General features: G+C 42.0%; 1 protein-coding gene across 2 annotated transcripts in view; it reads left to right on the forward strand.

Moving 5' to 3' along the window:
- Positions 1-3,210: 3,210 nt before the first annotated feature.
- The window catches only part of CSF1R (colony stimulating factor 1 receptor), a 92,735-nt gene continuing 76,175 nt past the window's right edge, over positions 3,211-19,770 (forward strand). For both annotated transcript variants that reach the window (XM_033926910.1, XM_033926911.1), the window contains exons 1-2: positions 3,211-3,312; positions 17,167-17,424. In XM_033926910.1, the coding sequence (XP_033782801.1) occupies positions 3,264-3,312; positions 17,167-17,424 (307 nt within the window). In that variant the 5' untranslated portion in view covers positions 3,211-3,263. The remainder of the gene's footprint in view (positions 3,313-17,166; positions 17,425-19,770) is intronic.

The following is a 19,770-nucleotide window of genomic DNA, read 5'->3' on the forward strand; positions in this document are numbered from 1 at the left end:
TTTGCTTCCAAGAGAAACTGCAACTGGTCCCGATCAACAAAAACATTTTTTTTCAGAAGAAATAACCACTGCACATTTGCAGGGTACTGTAGCTGTAATGGATCGCCCAATGACTAAGCTCACATTCTCTGTTAAAAATTCATTTATAAACTTTTTAACTAACTTATACCTATGTGGCTTACAGATAAACAAGAATCGAGAAACAGTGAAGGAACAAAGATATCACTACATACTATACAACTCCATTATAACTACACTCGCAGCACTACAGACAATTTTTAAATTAATGGAGGAAAAAGCCTCAGGATTGGAGAGAGCCACAAAGTTAGCTCAACTTCCCAAACATCAGAGGCACAAAAAAACCCTCTGGAATGCTGAAAATAATTGCTAACATAAAAAACAATACAACCTCCATTTCAAAAACATCCCCCGCCACGTGGACCTACGTTTCATAGTTCAACCGCCACTTCTTCAGGGCTCCCCAATCCTGAGGCTTTTTCATCTGTTAATTTAAAGATTGTAGTGCTACGAGTACTCTTAACTCCCACTCACTGCTGGCAGGTACCTATACCCACTATAATCTCCCCAACCCTGAAATGTCCTGTGTAAATTAGATTGTAAGCTCTTCTTAGAAGGGACCGCCTATTGTGTGTTATAATGTATAGCGCTGCGTATGCCTTTCAAGCGCTATAGAAATAATAAACAGTAGTAGAGTATAGTTATAGTGGCGTTGTATAGTGTGTGGTGAATATTACAGATAAAACATACATAAAATCTAAACACATAGCAACCTTTTGTCTCTGTTGAAACCTCACTTTTCAGATTCCCTAATTTTCCTGTTCTGTAAGTATCCTTTGAAGATCTATCTCATTCTGATCCATACCCCCATACTCTCCCGTCTCCTTCTTAAACCTTAGAACAGTGGTCTCAAAAGTTTTTCCACATAAAGGGCCGCAGTGTGAGCACGAGAAAGCTCTGAGGATCACTAAAGATTTCAAGTTTCCATATACTACTTAATTTTATAAATCGCCTTGACCTGCTTATTCAGACTGGGGTATTAAATATTAGAAATGAATACTAATGTTGATTTGACAACACTTCAAGGATATATATATATTTTTTTTAAACAAACTTTATTTTGGATTGTCAACAGAAACAAATTCCGTAAATGAGACTCCTGAGTAAACACACTTAAGAGATTGTTTTGCAGTTACTACAGTATATCAAGTAAGCAAAATTGAAACAAATACATTTACGGGATTTGAAGAGCATTTCAGTCATCTGTTTGAGGGCCACAATAGAGGACTTTGGGGGTTGCATGCGGCTCTGGGGCGATGCATTGGAGATCACTGTCTTAGCAGAATCAGCCAGGATCCCTCGTTAAATGAAGCCCATTCTTTTGAAGTATTTTATTTATGATTTCTTTCTATACTGCAATTCAGAGAACTGACAACACCGATTTACAGTAAAAAAAATTTTTTTTTTTAAAAAGGTAAATAAAATATATACACTGATGCAACAGGACAATGGAGATAATAGGAGAGGAATAAATTTCAAAATAGCAAACCGACCCCCCCCCCCCCTTCTTACTAAACTACGATAGCGGTTATTAGCGCAGGGAGCCGCGCTGAATGTTCCACGCTGCTCCTGATGCTAATGCTGATATGAACTCTATGAATATTGGGAGCAGCGTGGCTCACTGTGCTACTAATCGCCATCACAGTTTGGTAAAAGGGGGGTGGGCAAATTAGGGAGGGGTGTTTGGTTTTGTTTTTTTTAAAGAAAGTAGATAAATGGTAAATTGTATTCTAACAGGATACTATCTTTAAAGTTTAAAGGAATTCCATTCACATAGGCATAATTATATAGGCTTCCAATCTCTATTACCGTATTTTCTCGCATATAACGCGCGCGTTATACGTGGTTTTTACAAACTGCGCATACCCTTGCGTGTTATACACGTGAGCGCGTTGTACAAAATTTTTTTTACATAGTTTCCCCTCCCCCCGACGCCCGATTCATCACCCGGAAGGAGCGCTCGCACTCCCACCCCGAAGGACCGCTCGCACCCCCACCCGAAGAACCGCTCGCACGCCCACAGCCTCCCCCCCTCCCCCATGGAGAAGCTGTCTACCTTGTTTCCGGATGCCAGCCCAGCTGCTTCCTCTGCCGGCGGTCCTGCCCCTTCTCAGAGCCCTGTGCTGCGCTGCTTCCTCTTCAGGCGGTCCCGCCCTTTCTCTGATGTCAGAGAAAGGGCGGGACAACCGGAAGAAAAAGCAGCACAGCAGGGCTCAGAGAAGGGGCGGGACCGTCGGCAAAGGAAACAGCTGGGCTCGCTGGCATCCGGAAACAAGGTAGACAGCTTCTCCAAGGGGGAGGGGGGGGAGGCAGTGGGGGTGCGAGCGGTTCTTCGGGTGGGGGTGCGAGCGGTCCTTCGGGGTGGGAGTGCGAGCGCTCCTTCGGGGTGGGGGTGCGAGCGGTCCTTCAGGGTGGGGGTGCGGGTGCGTGCGAGCGGTCCTTTGGGGTGGGGGTGCAAGCGGTCCTGCGGGGGGGGGGTGAATCGGACGTCGGGAGGGAGCATCAGGCTTTCAGGGTAGGGACAGGACTTCAAGGAGGAAAGGAGAGTCGGGGCGGGCGAAAACAGAGTCAGGGTCTCCAGAGGAGAGTCGGGGCGGGCGAAAGGAGAGTCGGGCAGCATGCGCGGTATACGGGTGTGCACGGTATATAAAAATTTATGTACATAAATATGTGTTTTTTGCGCGCTATACCCGGGTGCACGTTTTACACGGATGCGCGTTATCTAGGTGAAAATACGGTACTCGTCATGTTATATTCTCTTTTTGTCCCTTGAGATAAATACACTGAAAACTAGATGCGATTGTTCCCTAGCATTCTCCTGGTTCAATTGTCTAATCTATATAGTTAATTTTTCAGAATGAAATGTCCTTTCAGAAAAGAACATGCAGATAAAGCATTAAAGGGACCATTATTACTGATAAACCACAATGAAACATATTACACACTTCTCCCCCAGTGGTATTGCATCCAGATGCTTTTTCCCCATCCATTTCCTATAGCAACATGTGATTAGCATATCAGGGAAGACAAAAAAAAAAAGGAGAAGTTTGCCCAGAAAGTAGCTGGGTGCACAGTCCACAAGCATTTCAAAATAGGACCTTTTCTCTGCAGATCTCTCGTGAAGACTCCTGTTCCTGGCCTCCAGTAACTGACTTATACAGGAAGGGCCTCATCCTTCAGGAGAGATGAACCTTGAAGGTCTGATGTTGCTCATTGTATCTTTCATCCAGCACGGTAAGTCTGTGGGGTTTAAAAGAAAATGTTCAAACAGCTAAACAGGGCAGGCTTAGAACTCTGATGTGCCAGTTAGAGAATGACGCGGGGAACTCATTTTCTCGTCCCGGCAAGTTCTTTTCCTGCCGCTGCCCCATTCCTGCGAGCTCCGTCCTCATCTGCACAAGCCTCAAACACTTTAAAATCATAAGTGTCCGAGGCTTATGCAGTTAACACAGAGCTTACAGGAATGGGGCAAGAACAGGGACAGCGACAAAACTTGCAGGGACAGGACAGAGAAATTAAGTTCCTGCGGGAAAGGGGAGAAATATGTTCCCCGTGTCATTTTCTAGTGCCAGTCTTCTAGGACATCTGCACACGGTGGCTTCTTTTTAATGACCTGTCTTGGAGTGTATTTAGGAATCTATGCTAGTGATTGTATGAGAAGATCTATGAGTTATTTAAAAAAAAAAAAAATCATCTTATCTTCTCTTAATCTAAGCCTCTATCTACTGCAAAGTCATTTTCAAAGGTATTTCAGTGCTAAAGAGGGTAACAGTGGACATGCATAATGCTGCATAATTAAGAGCTGCCCAAATCTAGCACCGTATTTTCAACTTTTCTTTAGTTTCCCAGTTTTCCAAGTTTATTTCAGCTTGATATACCATACCATGTAGTGTGCATCTATGCTGTTTGCAAATATTACACAACCTAGAGCAGGGGTGCCCACATTTTTTTTGGCTTGCACGCTTGTTAAAAAAAATTAATAAAGATGATTGAACACCAAAAAAAAAAAAAAAAATGACCAAGTCAAAATGATCTACCAACAATAATTTTTTTAAAAAACACAAAGCCCACTGTACGCAGAGAAAATGTTAATTATCATTTATATTTGGATTTTTTCAAAGAGGTCAAGGCAGATGACTCTACGCACTGTCGCCTCAGTAACAACCATACAAAAATAGACAAATATACCCCCTCCCCTTTTACTAAACCACGATAGCGGTTTTTAGCACTTGGAGCTGCGCTGAATGCCCTCGCAGCTCCTGATGCTCATAGGCTCCCTGCGCTAAAAACTGCTATCGCGGTTTAGTAAAAGGGGGCTATAGTGCAAAATATAGACAGCAGATATAAATTCGGACACATTTTGATCACTAAGGGCTCCTTTTACTAAGCTGCGCTAGCGGTTTTAAAACATGCTTAGCGCACGCTGCAATGTTGCGTGCGCTAGAAGCTAACGTCTCCATTGAGCTGGCATTAGTTTTTCCACATAGCGCGGGGGAGCAGCGCATGCTAAAAACACTAGTGCACCTTAGTAAAAGAAGCCCTAAATTTAAAATAAAATCATTTTTCCTACCTTTGCTGTCTAGTGATTTCATGAGTCTCTGGTTGCACTTCCTTCTTCTGACTGTAAATCCAATCTTTCTTTCTTTCTGTCTCCTGCATGCTTCATCTCCTCCAGACCTCATTCCATTCCCCAACCAACATCTCTCTCTGTCCCTCCATGAGTCCAACTTTTTCTTCCTCTCTCCATGCCCCCTCCCCTTTCTTTCTCTCTTTCTGCCCCCACTTTCTTTCTTTCTGTCTTTCTTTCTCTCTCCCTTCCTCTTTCTGTCTTTCTATCTCTCTCCCTGCTCCCTTTCTTTCTTTCTTTCTCTCTCTCTGCCCCCCAAGCCACCGCCGATGATTTCTCCCTGTTTCTCCGACACCAGGACAAGCGCATACAAGCACTGGGCCCACAAGCCTTACCCCCTGATGTCAATTCTGATGTCGGGGGGGGGGGGAGGGGGGATGCTATGGGCCCGGCACTTGTTCGCGCCTGGCCTGTCATCAGGGAAGCAGGAAGAACAGAATGTAAAGGCTACGCTAGTCTATCGCAGAGCCCAAGATAGGCTCTTCAATCAACTCGTGTTGCCTTTGCAATCTACTGGTCGATCGTGATCGACCTTTTGGGCACCCCTGATCTAGATAGTACATTTTCTAGATCAGTGTTTTTCAACCTTTTTTGGGCAAAGGCACACTTGTTTCATGAAAAAAATCACGAGGCACACCACCATTAGAAAATGTTAAAAAATTTAACTCTGTGCCTATATTGACTATATATAAAGTAATTCTCTTGAATAGGAATCAAATAAATACAAAGAAAGTATTTTATAATTACTTTATTATGAAATATTAAGTAAACAGAATAGTGAAAAATTATAAAATACTTTATTCAGTGCGAAACCTGGGCCTGTTTGGCTGAACACAAAGCTGATATTCTGGCTGGAATCGAAGAAAGACACACACGTAGCTCTTCGTCAACAGCTCTCAGTCTCTCTCTGTATTTGGTTTTTATAGCATACAAAAATAGACAAATATACCCTCCATCCTTTTTATTAAACCACAATAGCAGTTTTTAGCGAAGGGAGCTGCGCTGAATGCCCAGCACTGCTCTTGACGCTCATAGGCTCCCTGCGCTAAAAACCACTATTGCGGTTTAGTAAAAGGGGACCATATTGTAAAATATAGACAGCAGATATAAATTCAGAACTGTGCATAGTAAGTGAAGGGAAGTTTTCATCTCTGGGAATTTACCCAGTTAACTATTAAGTTATTTGGGCAAATTCCTTTGAAAACTGTGGTAATACTGCCTCCACTTTGCTAAATTTAAAATAAAATCATTTTTCCTACCTTGTCTGGTGATTTCTGGTTGCACTTTCTTCTTCTGACTGTGCATCCAATCTTTCTTCCCTTCTATCAGCCTGTATGCTTTCTCTCCTCCACACCTCATTCCCTCCCCCAACTTTTTCTTCCTCTCTCCCTGACCTTTCTTTCTTTTTTTCTGTTTCTCTTCTTTCCTTCTGTTTCCCTGCCTGCCCCCTTTCTTTCTTTCTCCCTGCCGTTCCCCAAGCCACTGCCACTACCGCTGCCATCGGGGAACAGGACCCACCAATGGATAACAGGCCCCAAAGCCGACGCCGACGCATGCTCTCCCTGACGTCAATTCTGCAATCGGAGAGGAAGTTCCGCCCAGCCAGGCAGCGATTGGCTGGCCCGAACTTCCTCTCCGACTGCAGAATTGACGTCGGGGAGAAGAAGACTTATCGGCTCGATAGATTAGATCGTCAAGACAAAGTGAGTCCTGGGTGATCGACTCACTTTGCCTTGGCGAGCTACTGGCGCCCCTGCCTCGGGCCCCCTGTCAGCTCCGGGCCCCTGAATGCAGGACTGGTAGTACTGCCCTGATGGCGGCCCTGCAGCACACCAGGCAACATCTCGCGGCACACTAGTGTGCCGCGGAACAGCGATTGAAAAACACTGTTCTAGATAGTAGTAAAAAGAGGAGAGGAAATGGGAAATAGGAGGAGAAAGGGAACTACAATTGTTGATAGGGTAGAGATAGGGAGCAATAGCAGTAAAGGTACGCACTGCACTGTGGGCATGACGTCATCCCATTCACTCTGGAAACTCTGGAGGAAGGTTGTGAGATCAAATCCCAGTGCTGCTCTTTGTGACTCTGGGCAAGTCACTTAATTCTCCATTGCCTACCACTTTGAATGCTAAAGCCACAAAAAGGCAGTATTCAGGTCCATTTTCCCACTCCCAAGCAACAAAGAACCAGAAGGGGAAGTTAGTAAGATTACCATTCAAAGGCATTTTGGGATAACAAAGTTTTAAGGGTAGATTTAAATCTGCTAAGTGTTGTTTCCAATCTGAGGTGAGAAGGGAAAGGATTCCAGAAGAAGGAGCCGATGACCGAGAAGATCTGTCTGATAGCGGGTATGACTAGCAAGTTTTGCTGCAAAGATTGGAGAGTTTGGGAAAGTTGATATAGAATTAGAAGACTGAGAGGGGACATGATCGAAACATTCAAGGTGCTGAAGGGAATAGACTTAGTAGATAAGGACAGGTTGTTCATCCTCTCCAAGGTAGGGAGAACGAGAGGACACTCTCTAAAGTTGAAAGGGGATAGATTTCGTACAAATGTAATGAAGTTCTTCTTCACCCAGAGAATGGTAGAAAACTGGAACGCTCTTCCGGAGTCTGTCATAGGGGAGAACACCCTCCAGGGATTCAAGACAAAGTTAGACAAGTTCCTGCAGAACCAGAATGTACGCAGGTAGGGCTAGTCTCAGGGCGCTGGTCTTTGACCAGAGGGCCGTCATATGAGCAGACTACTGGTCTGACCCAGCAGCGGCAATTCTTATGTTCTTATGTTATCACAATAGGGTAGAAAATGTGTTTGGCAGGTTTTCAATACTAGTAGTAGAATTGTAGAGGTTATTCTGTGTGTTATGAGAAGCCAGTGTGTTGATTTTAGAAGCAGGGTCACATGATCAATTATTGCCTTGTTTGGCAGGAACACACCACATAGGATCAGGCGCCACTATTTTTTTAAGAAGGAGGAGTGTCCATCACTCCTGCCGCCTAACTTAGGTCCTGATACTGAAAGCCAGTCTAGCATGCAAATTATCTCAGCCTCCAATAATCTTATGCAAATACGTTACGAGATCATTGGTATTAAAATGAGCATTCCATGTAATGCACAGAGAGGAACGCCTACCTTTTTGCGTTGAAACTTTTCTGGCAGGTCTGGAGTTGTGCTAACATGAGGGTGAATTCTCGTGGAGCAGTCTTCTAGCATTTTTTTAAACCTGCTTGTGTGTGTGATATATGGCAATATGCATGTCCTGCAACTTAGAGAGGCATCCAAAGTCACTGTGGAACCCCCCCCCAAAAAAAAAAAAATTATTTCCAGCCTATAAAATTTAAGGACTCCTTTTACTAAGGTGCGTTAGGGCCATAACGCATGGAATATCGCGCACTAAATTGCCGCACGCGCTAGACCATAACAGCAGCATTGAGCTGGCATTATTCTAGAAGCGTACTGCGCGGTCATTTTGTGCGTGCGCTAAAAACGCTAGCGGACCTTAGTAAAAGGAGCCTTAAATCACTGGACTCTCGTGTTCAACAGGTTCAGGTATGAGTAATTCAAGCAAACAACTCAAGACAAAATGGTGGTTCATCGAAAGGTAGAAAGCTTTGAGAACTTTACTAGAAGACTAAATTTTGTGGAGATTTGGTTAGAGTTTTTCCTGATGTCTCAAGAACTACGCAACTCAGGAGGAAAGAATTTCTGCAATTAAGAGTCCTAGCTCTTGAGGCATCTTTTAACTTAAAATTTCCAAGGTGCAAGACATTGAATATGTATTTTGGGATCCTATTCAATTGCAACAATTTTTGTTAGCTCGAGAACAGAAGTGAGTTTTTTCTTTTTCTTCTTTTGCCTTTAAGATTCATTACTGAGAAAATGGTAGGATGTTAGAGTATCTAAACTAAATCTCAATTACCCTAGTGGTCCAAATTATAAATAATCATGTATAAAGAATATAACCCACTAGATATGGAAAGTGCAACACAAACTTAAATCCTAATCCAGGAAAAGGCCTCGGAATTGGAGCCTACGCATAGTCCTATCATGGACTGAACTATCAGCGTAGTAGAACGTAGTGGATGTTAGAGTTCCATATAGTAGGGAAAGGTTAGGATTCATATGAATCGAAACCAATTTCTTTGTTTTCTTTTATTTAAGTGGTTGAAAAGTAGCATGTCTCCCCAATATTGTGGGCTTGAAAAGGATTGTTTTGGGTTTGTATAAGTATTTATAACTTTGTATAAGAAACCTTTTTCCTCGGTATCACTTGATATTGTTAATCATTAAATTTACAATAAAAAAAAAAAAAGAAGCTTGAATTTAAGGCTATTGAACGTTCCAAAACTAACAGTCCACTGCACTAACCACTGAGCTGCTCCTCTGTTCTCTAAACTGTTAACTGTAACTTTAAAAGATCAATTTTATAGACTTTTTTTAAAAGAGAAACTGAATTATTCTGATTCTGGCCTTCCACCTCTGCATAAGATATATTATTTACCAGCGTGCGCCATCTGAATTGCCTATTTGAGCTTCTCGCTTGTTCAAAATGCATCTTTGATGCATATTTTAAAAATAATTTTAAAAAATGGCATGTATAAAAGAGGAGAGCTAGCAGGAGAGGATCCTGGCAGCACAGCCGACAGAGCTGGATAAGGTCTGTTGAGCTGCTAGAGCTTGGTTGGGTCTTCTCAAACCTGTCATGGCAACTCCCCAGCCCCTTCGAAGCTCAATATATACAAATCTATCTCATGCATACAGTAAAACCTTGGATTGCAAGTAACTTAGTATGCAAGTGTTTTGCAGGACAAGCAAAACATTTGATTAAATTTTAACTTGATAAACAAGCAAGGTCTTGCAATACAAGTACATACAGAATACACACATCATAACTGAGCCGATGGTTCTTCTCTCTGTGACGCTGCGGGAGTGTCATGACTGTTCGAAACGAGCAAGGTCTTGCAATACGAGTACGTATAGCATTTTGTATTAAAGTTTTGGGGTTGTGGAACGAATCGCCTGAGTTTCCATTATTTCCTATGGGGAAATTTGCTTTGATATAAGAGTGTTTTGGATTGCAAGCATGTTTTCAGAGCAAATTATGCTCGTAAACCAAGGTTTTACTGTATTTACTGTGGTAATCTTGAGACTTTTCCTGGACTTTAGGTGAATTTTCAGGTGTGAAAACTCAGCTGGCTGGAGGATTTTCAGGACAGGTAGACCCAGTCTAGGTTTTGAAATACATTATATTGTAGTGTGAATTTGATTTAAAAAAAAAAAATAATAATAAAATCTTTGTTGCTTATCTCATGCTCTGCTGTTGAAAAAAAAATGAGGCAGAATGAAGTTTGAAGATAGTGGATCACAAGGAACATCTGACTCAGGGACAATAGTACAAATATTGGCAAAAATTGACAGCACTGGATTTTCCAAGATAACAATGTGGTATAGCGGTGACTCCTTGTATGGAAACTCTTTCCAATGGAAAATATTCAATATTATAGAAAACAAAACCCTCTTGCAAAGCATAGCAGACTTCCATTCATCTGCTAGGTTCTGTTTTAGGCGAGAAAGATGAAAATATTTTATTTAATCTAGTTTCTTAAACACTTGTTTAATGTAAGAGGGTCAATGGATCTAAGTCTATGTGCTAAGAGGGTGAGACAAGCCACACTTTAATATCAACCAATATATATAAAATATACATGGGACTGTATGTTTTAGGACTCCTGATGCAGACATACCGTAATTGCCGAAAAACGGTCTGTGCTGCGTCCCATGTATAAACCAAACATAAGAACATAAAAATTTGCCGCTGCTGGGTCAGACCAGTGGTCCATCGTGCCCAGCAGTCCGCTGTCGCAGTGGCCCCCAGGTCAAGACCAGTGCCCTGAGGCTAGCCCTACCTGCTTACGTTCCGGTTCAACAGGAACCCATCCAACTTCGTCTTGAATCCCTGGAGGGTGTTTTCCCCTATAACAGCCTCCAGAAGAGCGTTCCAGTTTTCCACCACTCTGGGTGAAGAAGAACTTCCTTATGTTTGTACGGAATCTATCCCCTTTCAACTTTAGAGAGTGCCCTCTCGTTCTCCCTACCTTGGAGAGGGTGAACAACCTGTCTTTATCTACTTTGTCTTGAATCCCTGGAGGGTGTTTTCCCCTATAACAGCCTCCAGAAGAGCGTTCCAGTTTTCCACCACTCTCTGGGTGAAGAAGAACTTCCTTATGTTTGTACGGAATCTATCCCCTTTCAACTTTAGAGAGTGCCCTCTCGTTCTCCCTACCTTGGAGAGGGTGAACAACCTGTCTTTATCTACTTTGTCTTGAATCCCTGGAGGGTGTTTTCCCCTATAACAGCCTCCGGAAGAGCGTTCCAGTTCTTCACCACTCTCTGGGTGAAGAAGAACTTCCTTATGTTTGTACGGAATCTATCCCCTTTCAACTTTAGAGAGTGCCCTCTCGTTCTCCCTACCTTGGAGAGGGTGAACAACCTGTCTTTATCTACTTTGTCTTGAATCCCTGGAGGGTGTTTTCCCCTATAACAGCCTCCGGAAGAGCGTTCCAGTTCTTCACCACTCTCTGGGTGAAGAAGAACTTCCTTATGTTTGTACGGAATCTATCCCCTTTCAACTTTAGAGAGTGCCCTCTCGTTCTCCCTACCTTGGAGAGGGTGAACAACCTGTCTTTATCTACTTTGTCTTGAATCCCTGGAGGGTGTTTTCCCCTATAACAGCCTCCGGAAGAGCGTTCCAGTTCTTCACCACTCTCTGGGTGAAGAAGAACTTCCTTATGTTTGTACGGAATCTATCCCCTTTCAACTTTAGAGAGTGCCCTCTCGTTCTCCCTACCTTGGAGAGGGTGAACAACCTGTCTTTATCTACTGAGTCTATTCCCTTCAGTATTTTGAATGTTTCGATCATGTCTCCTCTCAGTCTCCTCTTTTCAAGGGAGATGAGGCCCAGTTTCTCTAATCTCTCACTGTACGGCAAACAAAACAGAAATGTGGAAACAAACAATGTTCAAGGTCTTCGTTTTATTTTTTCAAGAAAACTTAAAGCACTATCTACATTTGTATTGAACGGACCTAACACGGGCCTTGTGTCGGTAAAACACCTTCGTTTGTGTGGATTCCTTGGATTTGTGCAGAGTGCACTGTTCCTGTTTCTTGGTTTCTGTACTAGGAGAGTAATGATGCCTCATGGCAACCAAGTTTCTGAAATTTCTGATATTAAAACTGCAATACAGTGATACCTTGGAATCCGAACGCCCCAGAATTCGAACAACTTGGAATCTGAACTAAAAATTCAAGCAAATTTTGCCCCAGAATCCGAACTCTGCTTTGGAATCCGAACGCCCTGCACATTGTATGAGTGTGTTTCTGCCCCAGGATTTGAATGCTGCTTTGGAATATTTGTTAATATTTTACCTTAAACTTAAAATCCATTGTATTTACTGTTAAAATTTGAGTTTGTGGGACCCAGGAACGGATTAATCCAGTTTCTATTATTTTCAATGGGAAAAATTGTCTTGGAGCTCGAACGCTTTGGAACTCGAACAGGGTTCTTGAATGGATTAAGTTTGGATTCCAAGGTATCACTGTTTTTGTGTGTGTGTGTGTGTGTGTAATGGTATCTCTCTCAACCCATTTGCCCACTTGGCAGTGAAAAGGCCAGAACATAGAAACATAGAAGATGATGGCAGAAAAGGGCCATGGCCCAACAAGTCTGCCCACTCTAATGACCCACCACCTAAATTCTTCCCTGAAGTGATCCCACATGCTTATCCCATTTTCTCTTAAAGTCCAGAGTGCTGCTGGCCTGAATTACCTGCTTTTCTCATGGTGTGTTGCAATTGGTTGTAGGAAGAAAGGGTTTAGTGACACTATTCTAATCTTAATGTATATTTTCTGTAAACCGCTTAGAACCTAACGGATGTAGCAGTATATAAGAAATAAATTACATTACATTACTATTGCTTAAAGTGTGAATTTAAGTAAGATGGTCAAGGAGAAGCAATAAAGGGAAAACATTTATGGAAATAGTTATACATTTTTTTCTTCCATTGTAGAAAAAAAAAAAAAAGTTGAGATAAATTTGGCCCATCGCACGTAACTGACAGATTGTGGGTGAAGAATATTTTCTTGCGGGTGAGATTCCTCAGCACCTGAGAGGCTGCGCATAATTACGTCATCACATTAAATCTTGCATTATGTGATTTTGAGTTATGATATAGCCTAATATCCAGAGACTGTTAATGCTATTCCGAGAATGTAAATGCAGCCAAAGGATAAAAAGGGGATGGAACTCCTCTTGTATGAGGAAAGACTAAAGAGGTTAGGGTTCTTCAGCTTGGAAAAGAGATGGCTGAGGGCAGATATGACTGAGGTCTGCAAAATCCTGAGTAGTATAGAACGGGTACAAGTGGATCAATTCTTTACTCCATGAAAACTTACAAAGACTAGGGGACACGTGATGAAGTTTCAGAGAAATACTTTTAAATCCAATAGGAGGAAATATTTTTTCACTCAGAGAATAGTTAAGCTCTGGAATGTGTTGCCAGAGGTTGTGGTAAAAGCAGTTAACATAGATGGGTTTGGACAAGTTCCTAGAGGAAAAGTCCATAGTCTGTTTTTGAGAAAGACATGGGGAAAGCCGCTGCTTGCCCTGGATCGGTAGCACGGAATGTTGCTACTAGTGACCTGGATTGGCCACCGTGAGAACGGGCTACAGGGCTTGATGGACCATTGGTCTGACCCAGTAAGGCTATTCTTATGTTCTTATATAAGGGGGAGAGTGTGGCGCAGTGGTTAAAGCTACAGCCTCAGCACCCTGAAGTTGTGGGTTCAAACCCACGCCGCTCCTTGAGACCCTGGCCAAGTCACTTAATCCCCCCATTGCCCCAGGTACGTCAGATAGATTGTGAGCCCGCCGGGACAGAGAGGGAAAACTGCTCGAGTACCTGAATAAATGCCTGTAAACCGTTCTGAGCTCCCCTGGGAGAACGGCATAGAAAATTGAATAAATAAATAAAAATTAAATAAAAAATAAATCTCTATATTTTTACTCACACTTCACATTGTGTCATGATGAACTCAAACTGGTGCATATAATTTGGAAGCCGATGAAAGATAAGATTGCATACCTGATATGATCCCTGAGAAATACTTAGAAACATAGAAACAGACATTCTCCCTCAACAAAAAAATATAGAAAATATTTTCTAGTGTGTGGGTAGCGTGTGCACATTTGGAACTTTCCTGAGTGCATCCTGCGGTAAGCCCTTTTAAGCTGCAGTACGCACACACTAGCACTTAATGCAGTTTAATTTCCATCCTATAAGTTCACATAGAATTTTTCTTTTTTCAACCATCTTTATTTTCTCTTCTTTATTAATTTCCAGGTACTTTAGTTAGATTGTGAGCCTTCGGGACAGTAAGGGAATTTTTTTAAGTACCTTCTTACTTCTCATTTATAATCTTAATGTACAGTGGTGCCTCACACAACGAACTTAATTGGTTCCAGGAGCAAGTTTGTTATGCGAAAAGTTTGTTATGTGAAACGCGTTTTCCCATAACAATACATGTTAAAAAAAATTATTCGTTCTGCAGCATAAAATATGCTAAGATGACATAAAAAAAGATAAATTTGTCAAAATGGTGAAAATGGTGGTCTTGCTGAGGCCAAACTCTTTGACGAGGTCACACTGTTTTACCCCACATTCACTCCTTCTAATTATTTCCCGTTTCATTTCAACAGAAATCACCTTCCTGCTTTTTTTTAGAAGCCATGATCTATAAAAAATATTGAGTTTATCTTAAAAGGACGACTGCCGTGATACGTGCTTAAGTTAAGCGCAGTGACTAACGACGGCCTGCAGCGCCTGCGCGGAAGGATGCAATACATCGGCAGCGATCGTGGAAGCTCGGGCGACTTCGTTGTGTGAAACGAAGTTCGTTGTAGGAATCATGACATGAAGTTCGTTGTGTGCAGCGTTCGCTGTGCGAGGCGTTCTTTATGCGAGGCACCACTGTATATTTTCTTCAAACCGCTTAGAACCTAACGGATGTAGCGGTAGATAAGAAATAAATTACATTACATTACATTACATTAGTTAAAGGACCCCATAATTTGATATTATAGCAGCTTAGTGCCCAGATCACAGCAATCGACTTCTAAACCCTTTGCAAATGAACCATAATCTTTTGTTTCTTGAAGGAGGAAAAGAAACTCTCAGGAATGAGAAGAGGAAGTGGAAGCAAGTAGAACCATAGAAGGGGAGAGGGGAGCCTTTCTGGACAATGTGTTTCCTGTCACTTAGAAAGCTTACCACATTGAGATATATATATATATTTTTTTTTTTTGCAAGTACTTATTTCATTTGGTTCTCAGTTCCTCCTCTATCCGCTGACAATGCAAAAATTTCTATCCCAGAGGTTTGAAGTCTGAACATCTTGTTTACACAGCGCTATACAGATCAACTTTCCCATACATACCAAACCCCTACAGGTTAGTACGACTGCATAGCACTGAAGCTGTGGCATAGCCAGCCAGTTTTGGGCAGGCCCAAGCCTAAAGGCACAAAATTTTTTCAGCCCCGCCCTATGCCCACCTCAAAATATATTTCCTTTTCTGCTGAACACAATACAAAAAAACATTTGCTATGCACATTTTCCAAAGCTAACATATTCCACATAAGAATAGCTATACTGGGTCAGACCAATGGTCCATCTAGCCCAGTATCCTGCCAGTATCCTGTTTCCACAGTGATCAATCCATGTCCTGGCAGAAACCCAAATAGTAACAACATTCCGTGCTACCAATCCAAGGGCAAGCAGTGGCTTTTCCCATATCTGTCTATGGACTTTTCCTCCAGGAACTTGTCAACACTGCTTAAATCCAGCTACACTAAGCACTGTTACCACATCCTCTGGAACTCATTCTGTTTAAAGCATTCAAAATAAAATGCTTTTTTCCTACCTTTGTTGACTGGACATTTTATTTTGCCATCATGTTGGTTCCAGTTTCTCTTTTCTGCTGTCCTGTCTGTCTACTAATTTTTTGTCACGTGTCTGTTGTCCATTTGCCTTTTCTCCTCTCTCCTGTCTATTCCCTCATTACACCTGCCTCTGACATATTGTTCATTCCTTTTTAGCTCTTTTCTGCCTCTTTCTCATCCTTCTCCTTTTAACCTATCAAATTTCCATCTTTGCTTACTCACTAGCTCTCCTATTCCCCATCTCACTCCTTCCTGAACCCCCCAATCCCTTTCATCTTTAATCTACTCTCCATTACTACATTTCTACCCTCTGTAATCACTATTCTCTCATTCATTTCCTTGCCACCCCTCTCATCCCCCTCCCAGCCTCTTCCTTCCTCCACCTTTCTAGCCCAGCATGTGCTCTCTCTTCCTCCCTGCCCTCATAGCCTGACTTTTTCCTGTCCCTTCTCTCTTCCCTCCTGCTGTCTCCCCCATGGTTCTCCCTCTCTCATCCCTCACTCTCATTGTCTGGCATTTCTCCATCACTCCCTTCTGCTCCTGGACCCATCTCCCTCTTTCACTCCTCTCCAGCTGCTGTGTATCTCTCCTTCCTTCTTATACAACCCCATGCCAACAGCTTTCTCTCTGTCCCTTGCACCCTAAGTCCAGCATCGCCTTGCACCCTTCATTCAACCTATCTCTTTGCCCTTCCCCCATACAGCTTTCTCTCCAGTTCTCCTTTTCACTGCCCTGTCCAACATTTTTGCCTCTCTCCCACTATCCACCATCTCTCTCCCCCTCCCTTCCACCATAATGTCTCCCTCTCGCCCCATGCATCATCTCTTCATCCCCTCAACCCCTATTCCCCAACATTTCTCCTCTCTTGCCTCTCTCTCTTCTCCATGTAGTGTCTCTCCGTCCCTTCCACCCCAAATGTAACATTTTCTCTTTCTTGCCTCTTTCTACCCCTTTGCAGTATCTCTCCCTTCCTCCCCTCCACCCCATGTCCTATAATCCTCCTTCTCTTGCCCCTCTCAACCCACATGCAGCACATTTCCTTCCTTCCCTCCCCCACCACATTCACAACTCTATCTTACCGACGTCGGAGCTAGCTGAGTTCCCGTAGTCCCTGTATCTTCCTCCTTTCAGCTCTACACAGCTCTACAGCTTCAAAAGGTCAGCAGCAGCGATTCCTACAGGCTCCCTGCCGCTAACCCTCTTGTTAAGATCCCAGTTGCACATGCAAATTGCTCAAATTTGCACACACAATTTTTATAGAAATTGGGGGGAAATGTGGTACCAGGAAACCAACTGAATATTGCAAAGAAGATTTTCTCCATATTAACTATAGAAAATATCACTTTTCCATGAGACAGCATTTTCTCACCAATGATGCTCAATATCACCTGATAAATCGTTACAATCAAGACAAGAGGTGGTATGTGTTGGATATTTGACTTACCTGCCCTTTCCTTCTTGTTCTAGGGACAGGATCTCCAGTGATTGAGCCTGCTGTGGAGGAACTTGTCTTGAACAAAGGAGAGCCACTAAAGTTACATTGCTGGGGGAGTTCTAACGTGACATGGTCTGTGTCGAAACTCATGCAGAACAATGTGATCACCGTGGGTGGTAACAGCAGTTTAATTATTAAGCAAACTGCTTACTCTAACACAGGCACTTACAGGTGTCGATACACCAATATCAGCGATCCGGGAGTGGCAAAGATACACATCTTTGTAAAAGGTGAAAGAGACATTACTTATCATGTAATATAGCATTCATAGAGCAGCGTTTCAATATATCAAATTTGTAAGGTGTGATTTTTATTTATTTTGATTTCTATCCCGTTCTCCCTGAAGCTCAGAACGGGTTACAAATTGACATTCTTACAATCGTTTGAAAACAGACTAGCACAACAAATAGGTTACAGTAGACAGTCGCAGATCTTTTTCTGAAGGCTAGACTGGTCACAGCAGAGTACCTGGAGAAGTATATTGAGAACAGCCCTTGGACAATTGCTCCTCCCCCAATGCAGGAGAAAGGTTGGTAGTGCAGCTACAGCCAAAGTCACCTTGGCAAAATACATAAAAGAAGTTTGTTGTTGGGTTGTTGTTTGTTTGTTTTTTTAATTTCCCATTTTTATATCCTATAAACTTTACAGGAGCCTTTGAACTTGTCTTGCCAGATTTGCCCACTGGACCAAAGATTTTCAAAGGAGTCTCCTTATGGACTTTCTCCTTCAAAATTGACTTGCAGTTCCATAAGTGCTTAAATATCATAGGGTATTTGGAAATAGAAGATGTCAAGCGCACAGATATATGTGAAGGAAAAGGATCTCAGAAATCCAAACCATGGACCAGATTAACGTCTATTGGTTGTAACTGGATTGAATTTTCTTTCATTGATCCTGCCCAATGAGAGCAGGCAGCGGGGGATGGGGCTGGGGCAGGACTAGGATGGGATTGGAGGTGGGCCTGGTGCGGATGGGACTGGGCCGGCCTGGAGGCGGGTCTAGGGGTCTGGATTTCCCAAACAGAAAATCTGGTAACCCTAGTTAGGCATCCTAACTTAGGCGCATTATATCTTTGCCTTGTAAGGTAACGGTTGACAAAAAGCTAGATTGGCGCTTGCCTTAAAGAAGCCTATTAGGCGAAACGGGACCCATTAATCCACTCTCTGGTCATCGCCAAGCTCGACTACTACAACTCTTTATTAATTAATATTACGCAAAAGGAAAAAAAGACGCCTTCAAATTATACAAAATACTGCGGTTAAACTCATACACAATGGGAAAAAATTTGATCATGTCACCCCCTTATTGATTAACTCCCACTGGCTCCCAATCAGCCATTGTATTACTTATAAAATATTAATTCTAACATACAAAACCTTAACTTTTAAAGAACCTCTTTTTATCAACCGAATGCTTATCCCCCACAACACTTCCCGACCTCTCTGATCGACAGCTCAGTACCTCCTAACTGTCCCTTCCTTAAAAATCATTGGTACTAGAAGACATGATATGTTCTCAATAATGGCCCCCCAATTATGGAACGCTCTTCCCCAACATATCAGAGAAGAAAAAGACCTCGGTCAATTCAAAAAACTACTAAAAAGCTATCTTTTTAAAGATGCATTCAATCTCTAGCTTTTTTTCTATTAGATGCAGATACTAGGGCTCAGTTCTATTACCCCACCCTATTGTTTCATTCTTTGTTTTGTTTCTTTTCTTAAGCTGTGATGATGTAACTTTACCCTTTTCGCCTTCTCGTTTCGTGTATATCTCAATAGTGTTAGTTTTAAGTTATTGTTATTACTTATGTAAACCTGTTTTATGGAATTGTAAATCGCTTAGTAACTGGAATAAGCGATTCATCAAATATAAATAAAAACCTGAAAACCTGATTGGTACTTTGATTGTTTAACCGCAATCCACAGTACACACAAGTGTACCGCATTTGCTCAACAGTACACACAAGTGTTCTTGGTGTAGATTTAGATGTTGTATGCTTACAGCAAAACTCTCCCAACCAAGAAAGGATGTCCAAAAAATTATATATCCCCAAACAACATCCAATTATATCCAGCACTACAAACATCCATACATCAAAAATGGAGAAAAGACCTCAGTGTCTAATAGGGGTACAAAAAAATCTTCCCATATAGACAAGCCAGTCTCAAAATACCAACTTTGAGACCAACAGACACATCCTTGGTCAAAAACTCAATTTCTCCATTTTTGATGAATAGATGTTTGTAGTGCTGGATATAATTGAATGTTGTATGCTTACAGCAAAACAGCATAAAAATCAAATGGTAATCTATTGGCAAAATAAACAAATATTAAAGACCATTTGCAAAAAATTAACAATGAACACTGATTTTAAATTTACTAAATGAATAAAGAATAACCTTTATTTAAATTAATTTAATTCAATTTAAATATTAAACTTTAAACAAATTAATTTATTGTTTTTAAATTCTACGGGGATAAGCCTCAGACTTAGGAGTACATTTTTCCCATGCTGGGACTTCTTCAAGAGAAGAATGACTTATTCTCTTGCCTCCTTATAACATCACTGGCTTATT

This window comes from Geotrypetes seraphini, chromosome 18 (genome assembly GCF_902459505.1).
Source record: "Geotrypetes seraphini chromosome 18, aGeoSer1.1, whole genome shotgun sequence".
Classification (NCBI taxonomy): Eukaryota; Metazoa; Chordata; class Amphibia; order Gymnophiona; family Dermophiidae; genus Geotrypetes; species Geotrypetes seraphini.